Here is a 25911-nt window from a genome sequence, read left to right as displayed (position 1 = left end):
GGTAGAATGTAAAATGGTAGAACTTCTATGGAAAATAGCTGAGTAGTTTCTTAAAAATTCAAATACATGCTTATCCTGCAACCCAGCAATCACACTCCTGGGCATTTATTTACATGAAAGGAAAATTTATGTCTGCACAGAAACCTGTACATGAATGTTCAGAGCAGCTTTATTTGCAATAGCAAAAAGCTGGAAACAACTCAGTATCCTTCAGTGGATGATTAAACAAACTGCAAAACATCTCTGTAACGGAATACTACTCAGCAATTAAAAACAGTCACTACTGGTACATGAAGCAACTTGGATGGGTCTCAAGGTATTATGCTAAACGAAAAAAGTCAATCTCAAAAGATTATACACTGTATGAATCTATTTATACAACATTCTTGACAAAATTAGAGGGACAGAGAACAAATTAGTGGTTGCCTGGGAACAGGAAAGAGTGGTAGGGAGAAAGGAAGCACAAGAAAGATGTGGTGATAAAAACAGTTCTGTATCGTTTTGGTGTTTTGTTTTCTTTTTGCCACGCTGGGCGTCTTGTGGGATCTCAGTTCCCCAACCAGGGATCTGAACTCGTGCCCCCTGCAGTGGGAGCACAGAATCCTAACCACTGGACTGCCAGGGAACTTCCACAGTATCTTAACCAAAGTGATGGCTACATGAACTTATACATGTGATACAAATGCAAAGACAATAAAAATACATGGACATGTGCATATACAGACACAAAAATGAGTCCATGTAAAAACGGGTGAAATATGATAAAGGGCTAAAGCGTATACCTATGATAACTTTCCTTTTTTTTTTTTTTTTTAAGATCACCTGTGCCTTTAAAACTTTTTATTTATTTATTTGGCTGTGCTGGGTCTTCACTGCTGAGTGCAGGCTTTCTCTAGCTGCAGTGAGTGGGGGCTACTCTCTAGTTGCGGTGTGCGGGCTTCTCATTGCAGCGGCTTCTCTTGTGGCAGAACACAGACTCTAGGGAATAGAGGCTTCAGTAGTTATGGTACCTGGGCTTAGCTGTCCTGAAGCATGTGGGATCTTCCTGGATCAGGGATCAAACTGGTGCCCCCAGTATCAAACTGGCAGGAGGATTCTTAACCACTTGACCACTAGGGAAGTCCAAGGTCCCAGTTTTGATACTAATGGCTACATAAGAGAGCAAGACACAGTTCCCCAGCCCCCCGCCCCCAGTGAAACTAGCTACAGTATATAGAATTTCTACCCGCCTTTCATTTCCTGAGCTGCTGCTGTTGCTAAGTTGCTTCAGTCGTGTCCGACCCTGTGCGACCCCCATAGATGGCAGCTCACCAGACTCCCCTGTCCCTGGGATTCTCCAGGCAAGAACACTGGAGTGGGTTGCCATTTCCTTCTCCAATGCATGAAAGTGAAAAGTGAAAGTGAAGTCGCTCAGTCGTGTCTGACTCTTAGCCAGCCCATGGCCTGCAGCCTACCAGGCTCCTCCATCCATGGGATTTTCCAGGCAAGAGTACTGGAGTGGGTTGCCATTGCCTTCTCCCTGTGAGTCTATAACTATTTTAAAGTTTAGGGAGTCCCTGGTGGTCCAGTGGTTAAGAATCCACCTTGTAATGCAAGGGACACCAGTTCAATCCCTGGTCTGGGAAGATCCCACATGCCACAGGGCAACTGAGCCAGTGGGCCACAACTAGTGAGCCCGAGCTCTGGAGCCTGCAAGTTGCAACTATTAAGCCCACGCTCCATGACTACTGAAGCCTATGCACTTTCGAGCCTGTGCCCTGGAACAAGAGCAGCCCCTGCAACGGAGAAGCTCTTAAACCACAACTAGAGAAAGACTGTGCACAGCAACAAAGACCCAGTGCCACCAAAAAAAAAAAAAAAAAAAATCAAAGCTTAAAAATGCATTATATTCACATGCTGATGTATGTATAGACATCACACATACAAGCATATGTATGCCCTAAGTAAGTCTCAAACTTGCTTAGTCCTCAACTACACAATACCAACTAATCTGATATTGATATGTTACCATGTTAGTAAAACCTGCATTTGTGAGCCCCATCATGAATTATAAAACTGACTTGAATCACCATTTTGTGCTGTTTGCACTGAGTATAAGGCTTTACGTGTACGCTTCTGTCACTCACTAGCTGTAAGTCTCTTGTGCTGTGGCTCAGCTAGCATTGATGGACACTCACTACAGGCTGGGCAGCGCTGTAAGTGCTTCACACACCTAACTTAATCTTCTCAACAATCCCATAAGGCAGGTACTATCATTAGTCATACCATTTGAAAATAAATGTGAAGAAAAGAAGACACAGAAAGCTAAGTAGCTTGCCGAAGATCACATAGCTACAAAGACAGTCCCAAGAGTTAAACCTTGGCATTCTTGTCCAGAGCCCTTGAGCTTATTATTAACCAGTTTGTTCTCTGTAACCTCTCTAAATTTCAGCTTTTCCTCTATAAAATGGTGTTAATATATATAGAAGTATTAAGGAGATCAAACCAGTCCAGTCAATCCTAAAGGGAATCAACCCTGAATATTCACTGCAAGGACTGATGCTGAAGCTCCAATACTTTGGCCACCTGATGTGAAGAGCCGACTCACTAGAAAAGACCCTGATGCTGGGAAAGACTGAGGGCAGGAGGAGAAGGAGATGACAGAGGATGAGATGACTGGATGGCATCACAGACTCAATGGAGATGAGTTTGAGCAAATTCCGGGAGATGGTGAAGGACAGGGGAGCCTGGCATGCTGCAGTCCATGGGGTTGCAAAGAGTCGGACACAACTTAGCGACCGAACAACAACATATACAAAGAAGAATATATAAAATAGGATACAGCTCCTAGTAAATGACAGCTTAAAAACAGATTAGGAACGAGTTACAAATTAATAAAGCTGCAGAAGGCCTATTTGATGGGCACCAGGAACCCTGCTCAATTCCCTGTGCTCAACTACCAAGTGAAAAAGTCAATTGTCAACTGGAATGGTGTTTTTAAAAAGCAAAATAAAACATGCATTAAAATCTAAATCACAATTCTGGGTGAAAGAAACCAGACATAAAAAAGTAGATGCTATATGTACATTCATATAAAACTCTAGAAAATGAACACACTCATCCACAGTGACAGAAAGCAGATCAGCGGTTGCTTCCGCGGGGAGTCAACTCAGAGGGGTGGACTACAACGGGCACAGGGAAGCTTTTGCAGCGTAGTAGTGTTAGTTGCCTGGAGAATCCCAGGGACGGGGAAGCCTGGTGGGCTGCCGCCCATGGGGTCGCACAGAGTCGGACATGACTGAAGCGACCTAGCAGCAGCAGCAGTGTTAGTCGCTCAGTTTGTGTTGGACTCTGTGTGACCCCACGGACTGTGGCCCACCAGGCTCCTCTGTCCGTGGGATTCTCCACGCAACAATACTGGAGTGGATTGCCATTCCCTTCTCCAGAGGATCTTCCCAATCCAGGAATCGAACCTGGGTCTCCTGCATTGCAGGCAGATTCTTTAGTGTCTGAGCCACAGGGAAGATCCCTAGGAAGCTTTTGAGGTGATGGAAATGTATGATATCTTGATAGTGATGATGGTTTCACAGATACATACTTCTGTCAAAACTCAAGCTGAACGCTGTTCAATGGGTACAGTTAACTGTATACAAATCATACCTCAACAGAATTATGTCAAAACAAAAAACATTAATATTTTTCAAATAAGCAAACTGCCCTGATTATAACTCTTAACAAATTTTAACTTCATCAAAGTAAAAGTTAAATGTTAGCCAGCATACTGCCAAGTTGAGAATATATATAAGGAACTCAGACTATCAAAGCTCTATAAAGGAGGAAAAAAGAATCTTCAGCTGATAAAGTTTTTAGAAGAGTCTTACTGAGTACTCCCCTAAGCAGCAGCACTTTTCTTCACTAAATTGAGACCAGGGTATATGAAGTTTACAAACTGAAAAATAACTTTCTAATATTAAATTTCTGGTTTCTTCAACAAAGGTGCAAGACAGGGAACCTTCTATTTTTTGTTCAAGTTCAAATCAACCAAGCCTTTGTGCTCCTATTCTCTTTCTTCTTTGAAATTTCCATTCCAAGCTTAGCAAGGAGTGTGAAAGGGGAACAGAGTCAAAGGCCAAAATTTGACTCGTGAGATTCAGAATTCCAATCTCTGTCACTCTACAAAGGGTCTGAGAACCACAGAAACTGTATCCTACTGGGTTTGGGAATATTATGACTAAATTTACTAAATGCGAAACCAAATGTGGAATGGCCTTGAAAATTCAAAAATGGTATTCATTCTATTTTAGATCCAAATTAGAGTAAGAAATTATTTTAAACAATTTTTTAGAATAATTTTAAGTGACGTAAAATAAGACCTTTGAAAACGTTTTTGTAAGAAAAAAATTCTAAAGACATGAGGTCTAAAACTTTAAGAATTACTTTATATAGACTATATAAAAAATTCTACGTTTGTAAAATACCTCTAGTCCCATAGATTTGCTTTTCTTTTACAAATTTATTTTGTTAATGTCTTATGACAGCATATTAAATACTTTCCAATATTAGTTCAGTGAGCTAGTTTGCAGAAACATGACTTTATCACAGGAGTATATTTATCTTAAGTCAAAGGGGAGCTCCTGCAGCAGCCCATAAAATCTGACTTTGCTTCAGGAAGTACTTTTAACATTTCAAGTATCATGAATGGTTGTGAATTATAGTCTGACTCAAAAGATAAAACTTTACAAATCAAATTCATCACAATTAATACTTTAAAATAAGCATTTTAAGGCATTCTTTTAAAGTGATCTAAAATGCAAGATAATCAATTAAAATTTTAAAAGCTTATTTCTTCTTAAAGTCAGAAATCACTAAATGCAATTAATTCTCCACTACTTGTGTATTTTCCACACTTTTCGATTTAGAAGTTTCCTAATTCCTGGCTGGTTTCCCTATCACACAACAGGCTCTTCAATCCACTTCACCAGGCTGTTGTTTGCTTAGGGAAAACCATCGTAATAATACTAACCCAAATAGAAGATAATAAGTCAGTCTGCTGGGTAATGCACGTATCCTAAAAATATAAGCCATGAGCTTAAAGAATAAATACAATCAAACAAATTTCATTTCCTCAAATGCCTATCCACAAAATGTTAATCACGGGTACAAAGGGGTATTAAATTACAGTATCCTCTTAAAAACAAAACAACAGAAAACTCTGTCTTTCAAGGTCAATTCAAACATCATCTGCAACTGATCCTTTCCACACACGATCCTTTTCTCTTTGAATCCTTGAAGCACTATATGCCTATTTATGGCATTTACCAAGTTCTTCCTTAAGTTTCAGTCATTCAGATAAAAACATATTTAATAAAAGTTACTAAGTCTTAGACACTGCAACTGGGAGCTAGACAAAAAAGGACAGCTGGGATTTTTAAAAATAAAGTTTCTGTACTAATTTTACTATTTTAAAAATACAATGTGTTTCTTACAAAAAAACCAGAAAACACAAACAGTAAATGAAAACCACAGAAAACACAATAAACTGTGCTAATTCAAGAACAATCACTGTTGGTCTTGACAAAAATCTTTCCAGATCACTTACACTACATGAACATGAATACACTTCTTTTCTTCAACAAAAACAGGATGATACCATATATAGTATTTTATGATCTCTTCCTATTTGTTTCCTACTAATTAATGTATCAGATTTGGCTTCCCTGGTGGCTCAGTAGTAAAGAATCCACCTGCCAAGCAGGAGATTCTGGTTCAATCCCTGGGTCACAGAGAGTCCCTGGAGGAGGAAATGGCAAAGCCACTCCCGTGTTCTTGCCTGGGAAATCCCACTGACAGAGAAGCCTGGAGGGATCCATCAAGTATAACCATTAGAATTTGACAGGCAAAGATGGAGATGAGATGATTATTTAGGCAGAAAGAGAATGAGAGGTCTAGAGATAAGAAAGCAGGTTTGTTTTAGTCCTTTACTTTACTATACTACTTACAAGTGTAAACACATACTGTCGAAAGCTTCAAGTCACTTTGACCTCTCCCCGCTCCAAAAAAAAAAAGGGGGGGGCCCAAGTAAAACACTGGTGTTCACAGAAAAGTGGTATCTCTGGTACTCCTGTCAGAGCTACCATTACTAACCCCAACAAACCCACAGCTACTTACAATTCCAGGAGATCATGTGCTTGGGTACAGCTCTACAACTTCTACACAACTACCACCACCTCTTCTGGAATTCACAGTTTATGAAGTTCATTAACTCACTCAAACATTTACTTAGCAGTTACCTATGACTGGTTCCAAATACGAAAAGGAGTACGTCAAGGCTGTATATTGTCACCCTGTTTAGTTAACTTATATGCAGAGTACATCATGAGAAACGCTGGACTGGAAACACAAGCTGGAATCAAGATTGCCGGGAGAAATATCAATAACCTCAGATATGCAGATGACACCACCCTTATGGCAGAAAGTGAAGAGGAACTCAAAAGCCTCTTGATGAGAGTGAAAGAGGAGAGTGAAAAAGTTGGCTTAAAGCTCAACATTCAGAAAACGAAGGTCATGGCATCCGGTCCCAACACTTCATGGGAAATAGATGGGGAAACAGTGTCAGACTTCATTTTTCTGGGCTCCAAAATCACTGCAGATGATGACTGCAGCCATGAAATTAAAAGACACTTACTCCTTGGAAGGAAAGTTATGACCAACCTAGATAGCATATTCAAAAGCAGAGACATTACTTTACCAACAAAGGTTTGTCCAGTCAAGGCTATGGTTTTTCCTGTGGTCATGTATGGATGTGAGAGTCGGACTGCGAAGAAAGCTGAGTGCTGAAGAATTGATGCTTTTGAACTGTGGTGTTGGAGAAGATTCTTCAGAGTCCCTTGGACTACAAGGAGATCCAACCAGTCCATTCTAAAGGAGATCAGCCCTGGGATTTCATTTTTTTTTTTTTTTTTTTTTTTTTAGCACAGGAAGAGTTTTTTTTTTTTAATTCCAAAAATCATTTACTTTGTTGCAAGTATAGGAGTCAATGCACATTTTGCCATTTAAGAGGAAAGAATGTGTGGATATCTGAGGGAACATATTTGTGGCTTGTTTCCATGATAGTTCAGAGCTCCCTATCCTGCCTGCCTAAAAGAGATCAGCCCTGGGATTTCTTTGGAAGGAATGATGCTAAAGCTGAAACTCCAGTACTTTGGCCACCTCATGCGAAGAGTTGACTCATTGGAAAAGACTCTGATGCTGGGAGGGATTGGGGGCAGGAGGAGAAGGGGATGACAGAGGATGAGATGGCTGGATGGCATCACTGATTCGATGGACATGAGTCTGAGTGAACTCCGGGAGTTGGTGATGGACAGGGAGGCCTGGTGTGCTGCGATTCATGGGGTCGCAAAAAGTCGCACACGACTGAGCGACTGATCTGATCTGATCTGATCTGATTGATGTGTTAGGTACTATGTTACCTGCTGGCCCTACAAAGATGAATAAGGACCTCAATAGCAAGTTCTGCTTTCAAAAGCAAATGTCCTGCAGTAGGACCTGAACTAAAAATGAGGACGAGTTCGTACCCAATACAATGGCTATTATTCCAAAACAAAAACCCAGAAAATAACTAGTGTTGGTGAGGATACAGAGATACTGGAACCCTTGTGCATCGCTAGCAAAAATGTAGAATGGAGCAGCTGCTATACAAAACAGTTCGGAGGGTCCTCACAAAATTAAACAGAATTATCATGCTATCCTAAAATTTCACTTCTGAGAATAACCAAAAAAAATTTAAAGCAATGTCTGGAACAAATATTTATACATCTGTATTCACAGCAGCTATATTCGTAATAGCCAAAAAGTGGAAGGAACTCAAGTGTCTGATGCATGAATGATTAAACTAAACGTTGGGCATAAATATGCAATGAAATATTATTCAGTCTTAAAAAGGAAGGAAATCCTGACACTTGTTACGACGTGCATGAATCTTGAAGACATTGGACAAAGTGAAATAAGCCAATCACAAAAGGACAAATATTTTATGATTTCACTTAGATGAGGTACTGGAGTAGTCAAATTCAGAGAGAAAGAAAAAAAGTAGAATGGTGGTTGCCAAAGGTTGAGGGGAGGGGAGAACAGGGAATTAGTGTTTAATAGGTACAGTGTTTCAGTTTCAGAAGCTGAAAAAGTAAAGGATAGTGGTAATGACATACCCAGGTGACTGTACTTAATGCCACTGAACTGCACACTTAAAAATGACTGGAATGGGGGAATTCCTTGGTGGTTTCACGGTTAGGACTCTGAACTTTCACTGCCGGGGACTGGGTTGAATCCCTGGCTGAGGAATTAAGATCCCACAAACTGTATGGCATGCCAAAAAACAAACAAGAAAAGATTCAAATGGTAAATTTTATGTTATATATATTTTGTGTACATGCATGCTAAGTCACTTCAGTCATGTCCAACTCTTTGCAACACTATGGATTGTAGCCTGTCACACTCCACTGTCCATTGGATTCTCCAGGCAAGAATACTGGATTGGGAAGCCATGCCCTCCCTCGAGGGGATCTCCCCGACCCTAGGCTCGAACCCACATCTCCTGCATTGGCAGGCAGTTGCTTTACCACTAGTGCAACATGTATATTTTGCCACAATTAAAAAAAAATTCTGAGGAATATTATCTATAAGTGCTACTATGAAATAGCCAGGATATATTGTTAAGTAAAAAAAAAAAACAAGGTAGAGAAAACAAACAGTATGACACTATACCAAAAGAGCGTGGAAGAATATATAGCTATACACAGATATTATACAGACATTTTCTACAATTACTATAACTTTTAATGGAAGGATAAACAAAAAGCTTTAAAAAAAACCAACTACCCCCAAGGGAAGGAAAGAATAAGGTTAGGATTCAGCTGGTAAAGAATCCAGCTGCAGACTCCGGTTCAATTCCTGGGTCGGGAAGATCCCTTGGAACAAGGATAGGCTATCCACTCCAGTATTCATGGCCTTCCTTGGTGGCTCAGATGGTAAATAATTTGCCTGAAATTCGGGAGACCTGAGTTCAATCCCTGGGTTGGGAAGATCCCCTGAAGGAGGGCATGACTGCCCACTCCAGTATTCTTGCCTGCAGAATCCCCACGGACACAGGAGCCTAACAGGCTCCAGTCCAGTGGGTCTCAAAGAGTCAGACACAAATGAGTGACTAAGCACAAACACAGTCCAGAAACTAGACTCCTCTCAATGTACCTTGTCATAGATCTCAAGTTTTTAAACATGATTATAAAATAAATTTAAACAAAAAAAATTTTTAAGTCGTTCCTCAAAATCAAAATGAAAAACAAACCTACACTGTATATTGAGTTAAACCAAACAGAGGAGTGCTTAACTCTGAAACACAGCAATCTGACTGCACATCCTTGGTGAAATGCATCCTAAGGACATAAGAAATACAAAGAAACCTTACAGTGCTTTCAGTAATGATACTGATATTATGCTGAAATTATGTCATGTCTGTATATCATAAGGTTTCGGTATGACAAGAAACAAAAATTCTAAAATTTTAAATAAAAACTCTCCAATAATATTTCATTACAAGTTATCAGTATAAACTCATGCTGAACTTTCTTTTTTTAAAAAAGTATTTCCTAGCTCCATCTTTGAAGAGACCTATAAATTACTAACCTAGGATCAATAAGCATAGCACCCAGAGAGCAGTCTGTAAACGTCCGTGACAATTCCTTCCAACTCAAAGGAACCAGCGCTCACAAAAGAAACTGATAATTCAAGTTCTGAGGCAGAATTTTATGAAATGAGGTTGGATCATACCAGAAAGCAAGGAAGCAATCAGAAACCACTAGGGTAGTATCAAAAACACTTAGGAGCTATCTTGAAGAGGTGCTCACTGCCAAAAGCAGAACAGACTGAGCCACAACAAAATAATAACGGCAATGGACTGAAACCCATAAAATATGATAAAAATCCATGACTTCATAATGATACTTGAAAGGAGAATGATGATATTTGAAAGGAGAAAGATCTCATTAGTCACTTTTGAAAGATTCTTATGAATCAATTTATTATCCTAAAAACTAACAAAGGAGAACAGCTGCATATTTACTGTCTTTTTTATATAAACTGAACACAAGAGTAACTCAACAGTCCAATAATCAAAATGAGGAAGTTTCTGTTTATAAAGTATTCTAGCTGAGAAACGAAGAATGACAGAGTATCACCATTTTACAAACCCCTAATAAAATTCTAGACCTAGGGAAAGATCGACGGCTGCTAAAATTATACAGAGTAACAAGCAGATATTACAGGGCCTTGGAACTATTCTTTCAAAACAAAAACAGCCCTCCCTCCCCAGCCTTCCCCGCGAGCGGACGCGGCATCGCCTCTGTCTCGCTTTTTTCTTATTTTTCTCCCCCCTTTCCCCTTCCTTTTTTTTTTTTCATTTTTCCCCCTTCCCCCCCTTTCACCATTTCCCCTTGGAGGCGCTTCCCCTGGGCAGGGGCAGAGCCGGTCTCACCCCCCGCCTCTCCCCGGCCCCCGCCGCCCTATGGCGAGAGGGAACCCCCTCCCCATCCGGGAACAAGCGGCGGCGGTTGGAGGAGCGGGACCGGCGGCGGCGGCCTCAGGTCCGCGGGCGTCATGGAACTAATTCGCTGACCAACCCACCGGCTGCAGCCGTGCGTCCCGCTCGAGCGCCAGCGCCCGTGCCCTCCGGCCCGCTTTCCCCTCTTCTCCCTCCTCTGTCGGCCCGGTCCTGGTCCCGCGCGTCTCGTCGCCGCGCGCAGAGGAAAATGAGGTGGTAACGGGCCCCCGGATGACCCCTCGTCACCACTTTGAGGTCTACAGTTCTGCCGGGGAGGAGGAGGAGGAGGAAGAAGAGCAGGAGAAGGTAGCTACATCAAGCTGGGTGGCAGGCAGATCCATAGGATATCATGAACTTTCCAGGGCCTTTGGAAAACCAGAGATTGTCTTTCCTATTGGAAAAGGCAATCTCTAGGGAAGCCCAGATGTGGAAAGTGAATGTGCCGAAAATACCTACAAATCAGAATGTTTCTCCATCGCAGAGAGATGAAGTGATTGAGTGGCTGGCCAAACTCAAGTACCAATTCAACCTTTACCCAGAAACATTTGCTCTGGCTAGCAGTCTTTTGGACAGGTTCTTAGCTACTGTAAAGGCCCACCCCAAATACCTGAGTTGTATTGCAATCAGCTGTTTTTTCCTGGCTGCCAAGACTGTTGAGGAAGACGAGAGAATCCCAGTACTGAAGGTGTTGGCAAGAGACAGTTTCTGTGGCTGTTCTTCTTCTGAAATTCTGCGGATGGAGAGAATTATTCTGGATAAGTTGAATTGGGATCTTCACACAGCCACACCATTGGATTTTCTTCACATTTTCCATGCCATTGCAGTGTCAACTAGACCTCAGTTACTTTTTAGTTTGCCCAGTCTGAACCCATCTCAACATTTGGCATTCCTTACCAAGCAATTACTTCACTGTATGGCCTGCAGCCAACTTCTGCAGTTCAAAGGATCCATGCTTGCCCTGGCGATGGTTAGTCTGGAAATGGAGAAACTCATTCCTGATTGGCTTCCTCTTACAATTGAACTGCTTCAGAAAGCACAGATGGATAGCTCCCAGCTGATCCACTGTCGGGAGCTTGTGGCACATCACCTTTCTACTCTGCAGTCTTCCCTGCCTCTAAATTCCGTTTATGTCTACCGTCCCCTCAAGCACACCCTGGTGACCTGTGACAGAGGAGTGTTCAGATTACACCCCTCCTCCGTCCCAGGCCCAGACTTCTCCAAGGACAACAGCAAACCAGAAGTGCCAGTCAGAGGTCCAGCAGCCTTCTGCCACCATCTCCCAGCTGCCAATGGGTCCAAGTATGCCTCTGCCAAACGCAAAGTGGAAGAAATGGAAGTGGATGACTTCTACGATGGGATCAAACGGCTCTATAACGAAGATAACGCTTCCGAAAGTGTGGGTTCTGTGTGTGGCACTGATTTATCACGGCAAGAGGGACAGGCTTCTCCTTGTCCACCTCTGCAGCCTGTTTCTGTCATGTAGCTGCAAGAGTTACCTTCAAGTGCAAACTAAGGTAGACGACTCTGGGGATGGGAGCATGGAGAACCAGGATAGGCTATGTAAGGTATATATCTTTTCAGGCTGATTTGAAATGAGCCAGAGGAAAAAACCCAGTTGATTTGTATGACTAATTATAATTTAACAATATTTAAGCACTTAAAAACCAAAAAAAAAGTCTAAAGATCAAAAAAAATTTTAGTAAAAAATTCCTTTGTAGTATTTGTCAGTTCTACCCTTTACTCTGCTAAAATGTAACGTGTAGATTGCCTTGTGTCAGAAACTCACAGTTTTTTTTAAATTCCAAAATTCCTAGCTAGCAAACCTTGTCCCAGAATCCTGATTTAATTTTCCCTCTTGCTTTTGCTTGCTTCTTTGAATACTAAATGAATTTTATGCATGTTGATCTATGCCTGCTGATGAGGAAACCCTCAAAGTTTATTTTTAGCAATCTAGTGAACAAATTATTTCAGTGTGACAGCCATGTTTAATCCATGATTCAAATTCAAATTAATCTGGAAAAGGTACTTCAAAATTGCCCCATATGAATCAGGTGGTAAAAAGGACCCCTGTTACCATTGTTGATTTTTGTCTCCTTTCAATTTCTAGAGTTTGAAAATAAAATTACTTTCAGTTTTTGTTTATCTTAAATTGAAGCTTAAAAGTGGCACGTGATTAAGACACTCTTAGGTTTGTTGAAAGGATTTTTGACATTTGTATAAAAATTTGTGATAAAGACTATATCGAGGTGCTCACTAAAGAAACGTAACAGCTAAAGTTAGGTTTTTTAAACTGCTCAGTTCACTCATTTATAATCAGCAGGAGAGACTCTCTAGATGTTGGGGCAGCTCTGTGATTGGGATCTGTAACATGTATTAACTGAATTCAGTACCCTAGTTTTATGTTAAGCCATTAGGATTTTTCTTGATCAGTTAACCCCCTGCCTCCCCAGCCTACCTGTATTTCTTGATCAGTTAACCCCCTGCCTCCCCAGCCTACCTGTATTTCTTGATCAGTTAATCCCCCTGCCTCCCCAGCCTACCTGTATTTCTCTTAATGACTTCTGGATTCTGAGCTCCCTGTGCAGTCTGAAGAAGGTATTGCAGTCAGAACCATGTACTGATGATAAAAGCTACTGGTAGCAATAAATGTTGTCCTTAAAAAAAAAAAAACAGACAGAGGAACATGGTCAAAAGCATCACAGGGATGCAAACAACAAAATGAAGTCTGAGACAATCTGCAGGGCAAGTGTGTTACGAGAAAAAAGGAAGATGGGAAATGGAAGGAGAAACTATAAATTAAGAGGCATATCAGTTCAGTTCAGTAGCTCAGTCATGTCCAACTCTTCGTGATCCCATGCACCGCAGCACGCCAGGCCTCGCTGCCCATCACCAACTCCCAGAGTCTACCCAAATCCATGTCGATCGAGTCAATGATGTCATCCAACCATCTCATCCTTTGCCGATCCCTTCTCCTCCTGCCCTCAATCTGTCCCAGCACCAGGGTCTTTTCCAATGAGTCAGCTCTTCGCATCAGGTGGCCAAAGTATTGGAGTTTCAACTTCAACATCAGTCCGTCCAGTCAACACCTAGGACTGATCTCCGTTAGAATGGACTGGTTGCATCTCCTTGCAGTCCAAGGGACTCTCAAGAGTCTTCTCCAACACCACAGTTCAAAAGCATCAATTCTTCAGCACTCAGCTTTCTTTATAGGCCAACTCTCACATCTATACATGACCACTGGAAAAACCACAGCCTTCACTAGACGGACCTTTGTTAGCAAAGTAATGTCTCTGCTTTTTAATATGCTGTCTAGGTTAGTCATAACTTTCCTTCCAAGGAGTAAGCATCTTTTAATTTCATGGCAGCAATCACTATCTGTAGTGATTCTGGAGCCCCCAAAAATAAAGTCAGCCACTGTTTCCACTCTGTCCCCATCTCTCTGCCATGAAGTGATGGGACCGGATGCCATGATCTTCGTTTTCTACATGTTGACCTTTAAGCCAACTTTTGCACTCTCCTCTTTCACGTTCATCAAGAGGCTCTTTAATTCTTCTTCACGTTCTGCCATAAGGGTGGTGTCATCTGCATATCTGAGGTTATTGATATTTCTCCCGGCAATCTTGATTGCAGCTTGTGCTTCTTCCAGCCCAGCGTTTCTCATGATGTACTCTGCATAGAAGTTAAATAAGCAGGGTGACAATATACAGCCTTGACATACTCCTTTTCCTATTTGGAACCAGTCTGTTGTTCCATGTCCAGTTCTTCCTGATCTGCATACAGGTCTCTCAAGTGGAAGGTGAGGTGGTCTGGTATTCCCATCCCTTTCAGAATTTTCCACAGTTTATTGTGATCCACACAGCCAACGGCTTTAGCATAGTCAATAAAGCAGAAATAGATGTTTTGCTGGAACTCTCTTGCATTTTCCATGATCCAGCGGATGTTGGCAATTTGATCTCTGGTTCTTCTGCCTTGTCTAAAACCAGCTTGAACATCTGGAAGTTCTCTTTCCACGTATTGCTGAAGCCTGGCTTGGAGAATTTTAAGCATTACTTAATTGCCAACATCCGCTGGATCATGGAAAAAGCAAGACAGTTCCAGAAAAACATCTATTTCTGCTTTATTGACAATGCCAAAGCCTTTGACTGTGTCGACCACAATAAACTGTGGAAAATTCTCAAAGAGATGGGAATACCAGACCACCTGACCTGCCTCTTGAGAAATCTGTATGCAGGTCAGGAAGCAACAGTTAGAACTGGACATGGAACAACAGACTGGTTCCAAATAGGAAAAGGAGTACGTCAAGGCTGTATATTGTCACCCTGCTTATTTAACTTCTATGCAGAGTACATCATGAGAATCGTTGGGCTGGAAGAAGTACAAGCTGCAATCAAGATTGCCGGGAGAAATAGCAATAACCTCAGGTATGCAGATGACACCACCCTTATGGCAGAAAAGTGAAGAACTAAAAAGCCTCTTGATGAAAGTAAAAGAGGAGAGTGAAAAAGTTGGCTTAAAGCTCAACATTCGGAAAACGAAGATCATGGCATCCGGTCCCATCACTTCATGGCAGAGAGATGGGGACATGGTGGAAACCATGTCAGACTTTATTTTTCTGGGCTCCAAAATCACTGCAGATGGTGACTGCAGCCATGAAATTAAAAAATGCTTACTCCTTGGAAGGAAAGTTATGACTAACCTAGATAGCATATTCAAAAGCAGAAATATTACTTTGCCAACAAAGGTCTGTCTATTCAAGGCTATGGTTTTCCCAGTGGTCATGTATGGATGTGAGAGTTGGACTGTGAAGAAAGCTGAGCACTGAAGAATTGAAGCTTCTGAACTGTGGTGTTGGATAAGACTCTTGAGAGTCCCTTGGACTGCAAGGAGATGCACCCAGCCCATCCTAAAGGAGATCAGTCCCGGGTGTTCAATGGAGGGACTGATGCTGAAGCTGAAACTCCAATATTTTGGCCACCTCATGCGAAGAGTTGACTCACTGGAAAAGACTCTGATGCTGGGAGGGATTGGGGGCTGGAGGGGAAGGGGACGACAGAGGATGAGATGGCTGGATGGCATCACCGACTCGATGAACATGAATTTGAGTGAACTCCGGGAGTTGGTGATGGACAGAGAGGCCTGGCGTGCTGCGATTCATGGGGTTGCAGAGTCGGATGCGACTGAGTGACTGAACTGAACTGAACTGAACTGGAGTGTGAGATGAGTGCAATTGTGTGGTAGTTTGAGCATTCTTTGCCTTTGTCTTTCTTTGGGATTGGAATGAAAACTGACCTTTTCTGGTCCTGTGGCCACTGCTGAGTGTTCCATATTTGCTGGCATATCGAGTGCTGCACTTTCACAGCGTCATCTTTTAGGATTTGAAATAGCTCAACTGGAATTCCATCACCTCCACTAGCTTTGTTCGTAGTGATGCTTCCTAAGGCCCACTTGACTTGACATTCCAGGATGCCTGGCTCTAGGTGAGTGATCACACCATCGTGATTACCTGGGTCGTGAAGATCTTTTTTGGACAGTTCTGTGTATTCTTGCCACCTCTTAGTATCCTCTGCTTCTGTTAGGTCCCTACTATTTCTGTCCTTTATTGAGCCCATCTTTGCATGAAATGTTCCCTTGGTATCTCTAATTTTCTTGAAGAGATCGCTCGTCTTTCCCATTCTATTGTTTTCCTCTATCTCTTTGCACTGATTGCTGAGGAAGGCTTTCTGATCTCTCTTTGCTATTGTTTGGACCTCTGCATTCAAATGAGGATATCTGTCCTTTACTCCTTTGCTTTTCCTTCCCATCTTTTCACAGCTATTTGTAAGGCCTCCTCAGACAGCCATTTTGCTTTTTTGCATTTCTTTTTCTTGGGGATGGTCTTGATTCCTGTCTCCTGTACAACGTCAATTGTACATTGGAGACAACTGTACTGTACCGTGTACTTGGCAATTGAGACAGTTCAAAATGGTGTGCCAAACTCAGGAATGAGCAATCCTGTTTCTATCAAAAGCCACAATACTCGGGGAAAAGACAGACATCAAGCTAAGAACTTCAGAAAAATTTAATGTGTGTGTTTGTGTATAAATGCACGTTTTGTAAAGAGAAATAAACATACTAACATACTAACAAGGATCTTTTCTCCAATTTAATAAATGGACATTCACCCCATTTATTTGAACATGTTCCAATTTCAATCGAAGTACTGAGGAGGAATTCTCTATACCCAATGAAAGAACACCCAACTTGTTGATTGTGAACAATAATAAGCAAATTTGAAATAACCCAAATTCTGCAATTTCTCTCCTGGCATCCTTAGCTCAATACCATGTATTATTTCATTCGAAGCACTCATTTTGATTTCACCAAACATCAGTACAGGAATGAACCCAAGGCAGGCTTGAAGCCTGGGTCTGCTGAAAGATGCTTTACCTAGGAAATGTCTTTCGACTCATCCAGTCCCACAAAGAACACTCAAGAATGTGCTGGGGTTACCTGCTCCAATTATTTGCTCCCACTAAAAGCTGGCAAGCTGATCCAAAGTTCCTGGATCAGAGACAGGACGGTGTCATCAGCAGACAAGTCCTTGTAAGGACCTAAGAATCCTTACTTCTATTTGCAAGTGTGCTGTGTTGATTGCTGAATTTCCATATCCTTTGCTATTACAGAAACTTTACACTCTCAGACTGTCAGGAGACTCTGTCAGTGGCATCACTGGCCTGATATGACAACCAAGCCAACTATCCCCGACATCACTTCATATCACCAGAGCTTTCTCTTACACATCTAGGTGCTCTCCCTAGAATGAGTGAAATTCAAAAAGATGCAGTCTCACTGCCAGCAAAATGTCTAGCCTATATGGGCATGTTTGAAGAGAGGACAGAGACAGCTCACCATGCCACCACCATTATGAAAGCCCCAGGAGCCCACAATGAGAGATGCAAATTCATATGAAACAAATACATCGTCTTTCTAGTACTTTCTCTTTAGGGTCACCTAGAAATGAAATCTGGAATAGAATGAACACTTCTGGACCATCTATTCTGCATCATGCATTGTGCTAGCTACTTAAATCTCTCACTTAATCCTAATAGCCATTCAAAGTATTGTTGTTATTAGTGCCTTTTCACAAATGATTTTCACAAAGATGTTGAAGTGAAGTGACTCAGTCGTGTCTGACTCTTTGCGACCCCATGGACTGTAGCCTACCAGGCTCCTCCGTCCATGGGCTTTTCCAGGCAAGAGGACTGGAGTGGGTTTCCTTCTCCAGATCACAGAGATGTTAGGTGACTTAATTTCAAAGCCAGAGGGATGGTATGGGGAGGGAGGAGGGTTCAGGATGGGGAACACATGTATACCTGTGGCAGAGTCATTTTGATATTTGGCAAAACTAATACAATTATGTACAGTTTAAAAATAAAATAAAATTTAAAAAAAAATAAAAAATAAACTAAAAAAAAAATTTCAAAGTCTGAAAGCTACTACGTGAAAGAGGCAAAAGTTAAACCCAAATCAGTATATAAATCTTTATGACTTCTTTCTTACAACTCTATTTGCTTTCCAAAGGGATTATACTGACTTAAAATGATACCAGAACCAAAGATAGTCCTCCTTCATTTTTTTGGTGAGAGAACTGGGTAGTTTTAACACCCAACAGGGACTACCATGCAAGGAACCAAATTCCTATATTAAACCAATACCCACAGTCTATACCAAATCTCTCCTTACCAGTTAGACTGTGTGTAGTCAGTGGAAGAGCAGAAATATTTTATTCAACCTCTACAATATTTTCAAGTATTTGGACTATACAAGTTGCCCTCTACGTTTCAAAATCTATCAATAATCATCTTTCTACAAAATTTCCCAGATTTATGCTAGTTTACTTGGAAGTATTAAATCTTTGAATTTTACAATAAAATGAAGATTCCAAAACAAGTAGTATTCAATTTGCTGAAAGCACTGTAACAAAGGATTAAAGACTAAAATTAAAACAACAACAACAACAACTTTAAATTCTAGGTACTATGTAGCTACATTAATATTAGAATATGAGAAAACGGTAAAAGCTATCACTTTCACAGAACTTACTCCAAAAGTACTGTGCCAAATACTTTATAAATGCTTCATTTTGTATAAACGCTTCATTTTGTATCTTCCAAAGTGTTAACTCTATTTTACAAGCAAAGTGACAATGGTAAGAAAGCCCAAGTAACTTGACCAAAGTAATACAGATAGAAAGTGGTAGCTGCTGCTGCAGTTTATACACTTCCAAAGCTTTTACCTCTTGTCGTCACAGTTTACTGCCCCCTAATTCCTATCTGGTAAACATACCTTTGTCCACAATTCTAAAACCACTGTTGAAACACATACAAAATTATTTAAACCTATTATTAACTGTATCCATTAATTTGTCATAGCTTCTAAAGTAAGATAATTAAAAAGTGCCTAAAGATGGTAACAACAACCCTGTATGCGAGACAGCAAAAGAGACACAGATGTATAGAATAGTTTTTTGGACTCTGTGGGAGAGGGGGGGGGGATGATTTGGGAAAATGGCATGAAAACAGGCATAATATCATATAAGAAACGAATCGCCAGTCCGGGTTCGATGCGGGATACAGGAAGCTTGGGGCTGGTGCACTGGGATGACCCAGAGGGATGGTATGGGAAGGGAGGTGGGAGCGGGGTTCAGGATGGGGAACACATGTATACCCATGATGGATGCATGTTGATGTACGGCAAAACCAATACAATATTGTAAAGTAAAAAAAAAAATAATAATAAAAATAAATAAATAAATAAAAGTGCCTAAAGAATTATCATTAGAAAAATTCAAGTAAGGCAAACGATTTTCAGGACGTATTGAGAGGTCAAGAACAGATAATTCACACAACAAAACCTCTATCACTGCTTGGGAGTTACTGTTCTTAAATTGATGTAAAGATAGTAAGACCAGGATACCATCTTAAGTATTTAAGACAACGTAAATACTGTAAACCCACCAGCCTAAAGGCTGAACCAAAGCACCCATTGTCAAAATCATGTTACCTTCAATATTTACTAAGTGAATTATGAATAGTATTATTATAGTCTGCTCTTTAAAGTCTTATTATCAAATAACAGAAAAGATGTAGCCATAACTTGGACAATTTAAACTTCTGAAAAGCTATTACTTCCCCAGTTCCAATGTTTCAAAGTTCTTCATAAAAGAATAATATCTGAAAACTAAGATAAGTAACATCCCCCAAACATGAAATCATCAATCTATCAGAGTCTGAGCGTAAATACATAACTTTTTAATGTACAAGATGCAGTTAAAAATAACATGTTAGTTGTTCCTGTTGTTTATCAAACACATTCATTAGACTGATTAAAAGGGCAATACAAGAATAATTTTCTACAATATGCCAAATAATAGATGAAGTCTTACCTCCATTGCTGAAACTACCATCTGTTGGTCATAGTGATTCAGAAGATTGGGCATGAAGGCAGTGTTATAAGGCAAATCCTGGCACACCCTCAAGGTAATAGGCTCAAAGAAAATAAACTGTGCCTACCTGTATGGCCCACAAACATAGTCAAGGGCCACAGTTAAAAGATGATCCAACTCATAGCCACGCTTTCTCGATTGAATGGGATTCAGATGATCAGGCCTACTCAAGATGTATTTTAGATCTTTGTACACCTACAGGTCTCAGCTTGAAAGTACTTCTTCTATCTTACTGTTAAGTTCTTCAAACAGAATTACTCTGCACCGTCAGAGGTTTGTTAGCTTGGTCTCACAAAAGGCATTTGTTGTTGGTTTCACAATATGGGAAAATGACATCATCTTGCCTCTTCTTTTCATTTTCTTACATCGGGTACCATGTGGCCAACGTGTCAAGTTGATCAACCACATTCCCAAACAACAGATTCCATCTTAGGAGAAGAGTTATTTCTTCCTTTGACTGAAATATCTGAAAAATAATTGAAAAAAAAATGGGTGAAATTAGCAATTTCCTCTTAAAATATTACAAGCTTGATATTAAAACTTTGATTAGCTCAATAAAGTTGCAGGATACAAAATCACTATACAAAAATCAGTTGTGTTTCTACACACTAACAATCAGCTACTAGAAAGAGAAATTTTAAAATACTGCCTTTGGGACTTTCTGGTGGTCCAGTGATTAAAACTGCACACATCCACTGATGAGCTCCAGTGCACTCCCTGGTGGAGAACTAAAATTCCAAGTGCCAGGCGTGTGGCTAACAACAACAACAACGATCACAAACTTTGACTGCCTTACAGATAAAATACATGGATATTTCAGAAAAGATACGACAGTTTCTCTACCTTCTCATTCTTGCTATAGATATACAAGAGAATCCATAAACAGCATTTAAAGGAAAGCACTATTTCCTCCCTCAGTTGTTTATATAACATATAGTTTAATTTCCCATCTACAGTGGTAGTTTTTCATTTGTCACAAGACATAATTGATCCATTTTGAAAACCTTGCATGCTGCTGTCCTAAATTTTATTTAAATATCTGCCACACTTAATAACAAGTTATTTAAATGTTATTATATACGTTTTAATCATTACATGATTCAGCAGATGGTATCTGTGAAAGGTGTAAACTATAAAGATATGGATTGAAGCCTCTTTCCAACTATGTGAATCACTTAACTCCCCTGAGCTCAGAATTTTCCTTTCTAAAAACTGCACCTCCCTGTCAAAGATGTATGAGTGAATTATAAAATAATGCTCTCTATAAAAGGTAAAGCAACATCAAACTTTAGGTCGTTTTATTACTGAATGACAGCAGATACAAAGACTTACTTCTATCAACCAATACTGAACTGGCAAACAGAGGATTCTAAAAGTAGCATCAGGACATTTTCCCAACAATGCTTCATCCTTTTAGATAGTACAAAAATTCAGTACATAGATGGAGAAAACGTTTGATCAACAAATGCCTCATTATACACAGTCAGGCTGCAGAGAAGAGTCAACTCTAGAGAGTTACAGCATGGAATAGCAATGATTTCCAGTTAAGAGTTTCTACCAAGTTTCAGAGTTGGATTTGACACTGCCTTTCCTGGGGGCTTCCCTGGTGGCTCAGACGGTAAAGAATCTGCCTGCAATGCTAGAGACATGGGTTCGATCCCTGGGTTGGGAAGATTCCCTGGAGGAGGAAATGGCAACCCACTCCAGTATTCTTGCCTGGAGAATGCCATGGACAGAGAGGCCTGGCAGGCTACAGTCCGTGGGGTCGCGGAGAGTTGGATGCAACTTTCACATTCACTTTTTTTCTAGGGACAAAAATATGCATCTCTTTTGGGGCTGGAAGGGTAGGTAGAGTGGAAGGCAGGATTGGTAGGAAAAAAGCATATTCTAAAACTATCATACTTCCATTTGGTTTTGTAATGATGTTAAGTCTGCTTTTACTTTATTTTTGCTTCACAGATGTCAAATATTTCTGTTTGAAGTACACAACCTCAGCTGGGAAAACATGAGAAAGTCAGGTTCAGAAATTCTCAGAGACCCAGGTTAACAGGACAACTCAAATAGATATTAGGGCCTGTGACAGAGAACTTGAACCGTCTTGGCTAAAGCAGAGAAAGAAACTGTCCTTTGCGCACTACCAATGACAGGGACCTCTGCCTCCCAGGCTTTCATTACTGGGCAGAAAAAACTATTTGGAGAAAGTAAAGCCATGGCTGAATCTTGCCAATTTCTCCCCCAAGCATATGGTCTTGAGTAGAAGAAGAGAAAAGTAAAGTCTACAACCTTAGGAATTAGAGACACCGAAGTCACAAGCAACCTCTGCCCCAAACGTTTCATCTCTCTAATACGGAAATCTCTAAATCAGAAATATTTGTTAAAGCTTCTTGGCCTGCCATTTTCTTTCCTCCTTCAAGCTGGGCCCAGAAATGTGATGTCTGGCTATGGAAAAGAGATATTAAACACAGTCATGTATATTTAAGCTTAATTATCATGCAGCACGGTAACAATTATGCATATCATTACATGTGTCAAATAAGCCCTGAAAGCTTTATTTGGCTACAGTATCAAACATCCATAGAAGTTCCATTTTTGTAGTTTGCTCCTTATGCAGCATGTTCATCTGCTTGCAACTTAAAAAAAATTAAAGGGGACATTGCTCCCTACTGAATATGTGTATAACAATGAGAATTTCAAATTTTTCATTTAGACTATTATTCAAGCTGTATGGGTTCTAAATTTACGGTTCAAAGAAGATGACCACACAAAACTTGAGGCAGAAACAAGGTAATATTGAGTTTTTTAAACTAGATGAGAAACCCCCTTATACTTCTGTCTACTCTATTTTACTTGTTTTTCCCTCAGTTATTCCTTTTGCCTCATTTACAAACAATGCTTCTCACAGACTTACAAAAGTGCTTTCCTTTATGCACTTTAACATTCAAATTTCCATATATCCAAACATTTTTGTAAAATTATTGTTAGCCTGGGATAGGATAAAACCTTAATACATTAAGACTGTAGTTTACGATTATTAAGATAAATAAAAAAAACAGTAGAATGCCATGAGACAAGAAGAAAAACAGGAACAGTAAAAATATTAAGGAATTCATATTTCTTCCAAATTAGAGGTTCCCTAATTTTAATGTGCAGTAGATTCATAGAAACCCCACGGGTCTAAGAAATCCAAACCTCTGGAAAATGAATGATATACATGCATTCTAATGATTATCTCTGTACTGTTACAAGTGATCTATAAGTTATATTTTGAGAAATGCTATCCTAAAATAGAATAACTTAAAACAGTACAGGATATTTGCACATAATTATGTGCTTAGCAATAGTAATATATAAAATGAATTTTTTTAAAGCAGATAAAGAATACTACCTTAATAGAAAAATCGAAAAAGGACATAAATTTACAAATGGCCAACAAACATATGAAAAGATACTCAACTTTACTAATAAAAACATACAAACATGATATTTAACATTTTTGCCAATCAGATGAGCAAAGTAAGAATAACAGAACACAGTATAGGAGAGGGTGCAGAAAAAGGAATATATTCAACATTCCAACACATGGAAGTACTTTTTTTTTTTTTTGGCTGTCCCACACGGCTTGCAGAATCTTAGTTCCCCAAACAAGGACTGAACCCGGGCTAGAGTAGTGGAGTGTCTAACCACTAGACCGCCAGGAAATTCTCCATTTTCAAATACTACTGGAGGAAAAGCAAAGTAGTTGGTATTTCAAAAAAATAGCTATGGACATCAAAAGCCCTTAAAATGTATATAATTTGATTCAGCAGACCTATTCTACAATTTATGCTAAGAAAGTAAACACAAGTACACATGATGTATAACTGAAATGTTAGTACAAAAACCCAGAGACAATCTGAAAGTCTGCCAATATGGAATTGGTTAAACTAAGGTACAACCAACCTATAACACACTCACTAAAAATGATGAGCAGGATCTGTATATACTGACTTCAAAAGACAGTAACAATACAAAAACTGAAAAATAAAATTTTAAATGGTTTACAAAACAGTGTATAGTCTCCCACTTCTGTCAAAAATATACATACATGGAACAGAATAAAACTACCTGAACTGTTTAAAAATACAATATTATAGGGACTTCCCTGGCAATCCAGTGATTAGGACTCCACACTTCTATGTCAGGGAGCTCGAATTTCATCACTGGCCAGGGAATTAAGGTCCCACAAGCTGCACAGCGTGGTCAAAAAACAAAAACAAAACAAAAAAGTAGTAAAGTATTATAAATGCTGCAATGTTATTTTAAAGTCTGTGGCATGTTATTTATGTATGGGAACATTAAGTGCTAAATCTATGAATGTGTGCTGACAATACTACTACTTGAATCAATGATTTACTGGCTGTTGATTAAATAACAAGCCAAGGGACACAAAAATACCCTCCTACAGGTAGCAAGAAAAGCGCCTTCTCAAGAGGGTCTTAGAAGCCCGGGCAGAAAAGTGAATTCAGAGGGCCTCTGTGCTCCAAAGAAATAGCCTGATAGAGAGAGAAAAAGAAAGACACGGGGATCAGAGCTCTGATGGAGCAAAGGTGTTTTAATTAACATGGTGTGGGCATATAGACTGTCTTACAAGGTAGTTTTTCTCAGCAAAGATAAAGATTAAAATTCCAGACTTGCAAAACTTAGGTGATCCATATTAAAGACAGAGAGAGTTGTAAACAATCACTTTTACCCTATGGTTCACAAGAAGGAAGAGGGTACTTACCTCCGTATAGAAAATCTAGTGAAGGAAATGCCTGGATTTCTCAGCCCCCGGGAGACACTTGAGTATTTAGGAATTAGTTAGGAACAGAGAATTTCTGACAGATCCAAAACAGCACACAGGAAGCCTCCTGTTAAATGCTTCCTGAAAACTAATTACCTTATTTTCCTGACAGTTTCAAAGCATTTGGGGGGAGGGGGGTAGAGGAGGAACCTCTTATTTCACTAAATAAAATGCAACACTGTAAGAAGAACTGCATCTTAATTATCTTTTATTTTCAGCGACTTCCTTGCAAGCCTGCCCACTTAAACTTTTACATCACTTTCCTATCTTATTACCTCTATGTTGTGGTTTGGTACTTCAAACAAACACTTTTTTTCCCCCTTCTTCTTATGGAGTAAAAAGATGGTATTGATTTGCTTAAAAGTACCGATGAGGGGGAAAAAAAGGATGGAGGGAAATCATTATCTTGAGGAGTAAATGGTTCTTAATAACAGAACTACGGATTTATCCATCCCTTTGACTGTTAGCATGCCACTAAAGGCTAAAAGAAGGCTCAAGAGGGAGGTTAACATCCCCCTCGTCAAGTGTTTGTTTCCTTGCTCCTGCGGTATTGGCTTTGCCAAGTAACCCAATTCCCGTACATAAACGTTACAGGTCTCTCCAAACTACTTCTATAAAATAAGATATTGTTTGACCAATCTTATTGAGCAGTCATTTATTTCTATAGCTGCTGGTCTGCTCTGCTGCTCTGTCTGCCTACATTCAGAAGGGGACAAAAATTCAAAATTTCATTTATCCTGGGCCCAGAACCAGACCTTTTGTCCTTCCTAGATATTTTGCAACTTCGAGTTGACTCCTCTGCCTAAATTAGTGGCATATGTATGCTTTTGTTCTTTTAAGAAAGAAAGAAAGAAAAAACCACCCCTTATTCTCTTATTGAGGAAGGCAACTAATTCTGAAAAAAGCCTCTAGAAAGATGTTAAAATGTCTTGAAATGTTTAACAGAACCTTATTTCAGAGGCTATGGATGAACCTCCCCGAGGTACCCCAGGGCAAACACACGGAGCGTCCAAGGGGGCAGAGGGGAAAGCCTCG

At 40.1% G+C, this 25911-nt stretch overlaps 1 protein-coding gene across 2 annotated transcripts; it reads left to right on the top strand.

Annotated features, from left to right (window-relative positions):
* The first annotated feature begins 10717 nt into the window (after positions 1–10717).
* Positions 10718–12732, top strand: LOC129637781 (cyclin-I-like). 2 transcript variants are annotated; one of them, XM_055562054.1, is made up of 2 exons: positions 10718–10876; positions 11034–12732. In XM_055562054.1, the coding sequence occupies exons 1-2, from the start codon at positions 10802–10804 to the stop codon at positions 12051–12053; spliced, it is 1095 nt and encodes a 364-aa protein (XP_055418029.1). In that variant the 5' UTR covers positions 10718–10801; the 3' UTR covers positions 12054–12732. The 2 variants fall into 2 exon arrangements, with proteins under 2 accessions (XP_055418029.1, XP_055418030.1); XM_055562055.1 differs by having other exon boundaries at positions 10859–11377; positions 11457–11628.
* Positions 12733–25911: the final 13179 nt, after the last annotated feature.

Source organism: Bubalus kerabau, chromosome 23 (assembly GCF_029407905.1).
Source record: "Bubalus kerabau isolate K-KA32 ecotype Philippines breed swamp buffalo chromosome 23, PCC_UOA_SB_1v2, whole genome shotgun sequence".
NCBI lineage: Eukaryota > Metazoa > Chordata > Mammalia > Artiodactyla > Bovidae > Bubalus > Bubalus kerabau.
Note: the sequence above shows the minus strand (reverse complement) of the source record. Positions and strands in the feature narration are given on the sequence as shown.

Coding starts and splice junctions, on each gene's coding strand:
- LOC129637781 (XM_055562054.1), top strand. CDS start 10,802: ATGACCCCTCGTCACCACTTTGAGGTCTACAGTTCTGCCGGGGAGGAG. Junction 10,877..11,033: donor AGGAAGAAGAGCAGGAGAAG/GTAGCTACATCA, acceptor CCTACAAATCAG/AATGTTTCTCCATCGCAGAG.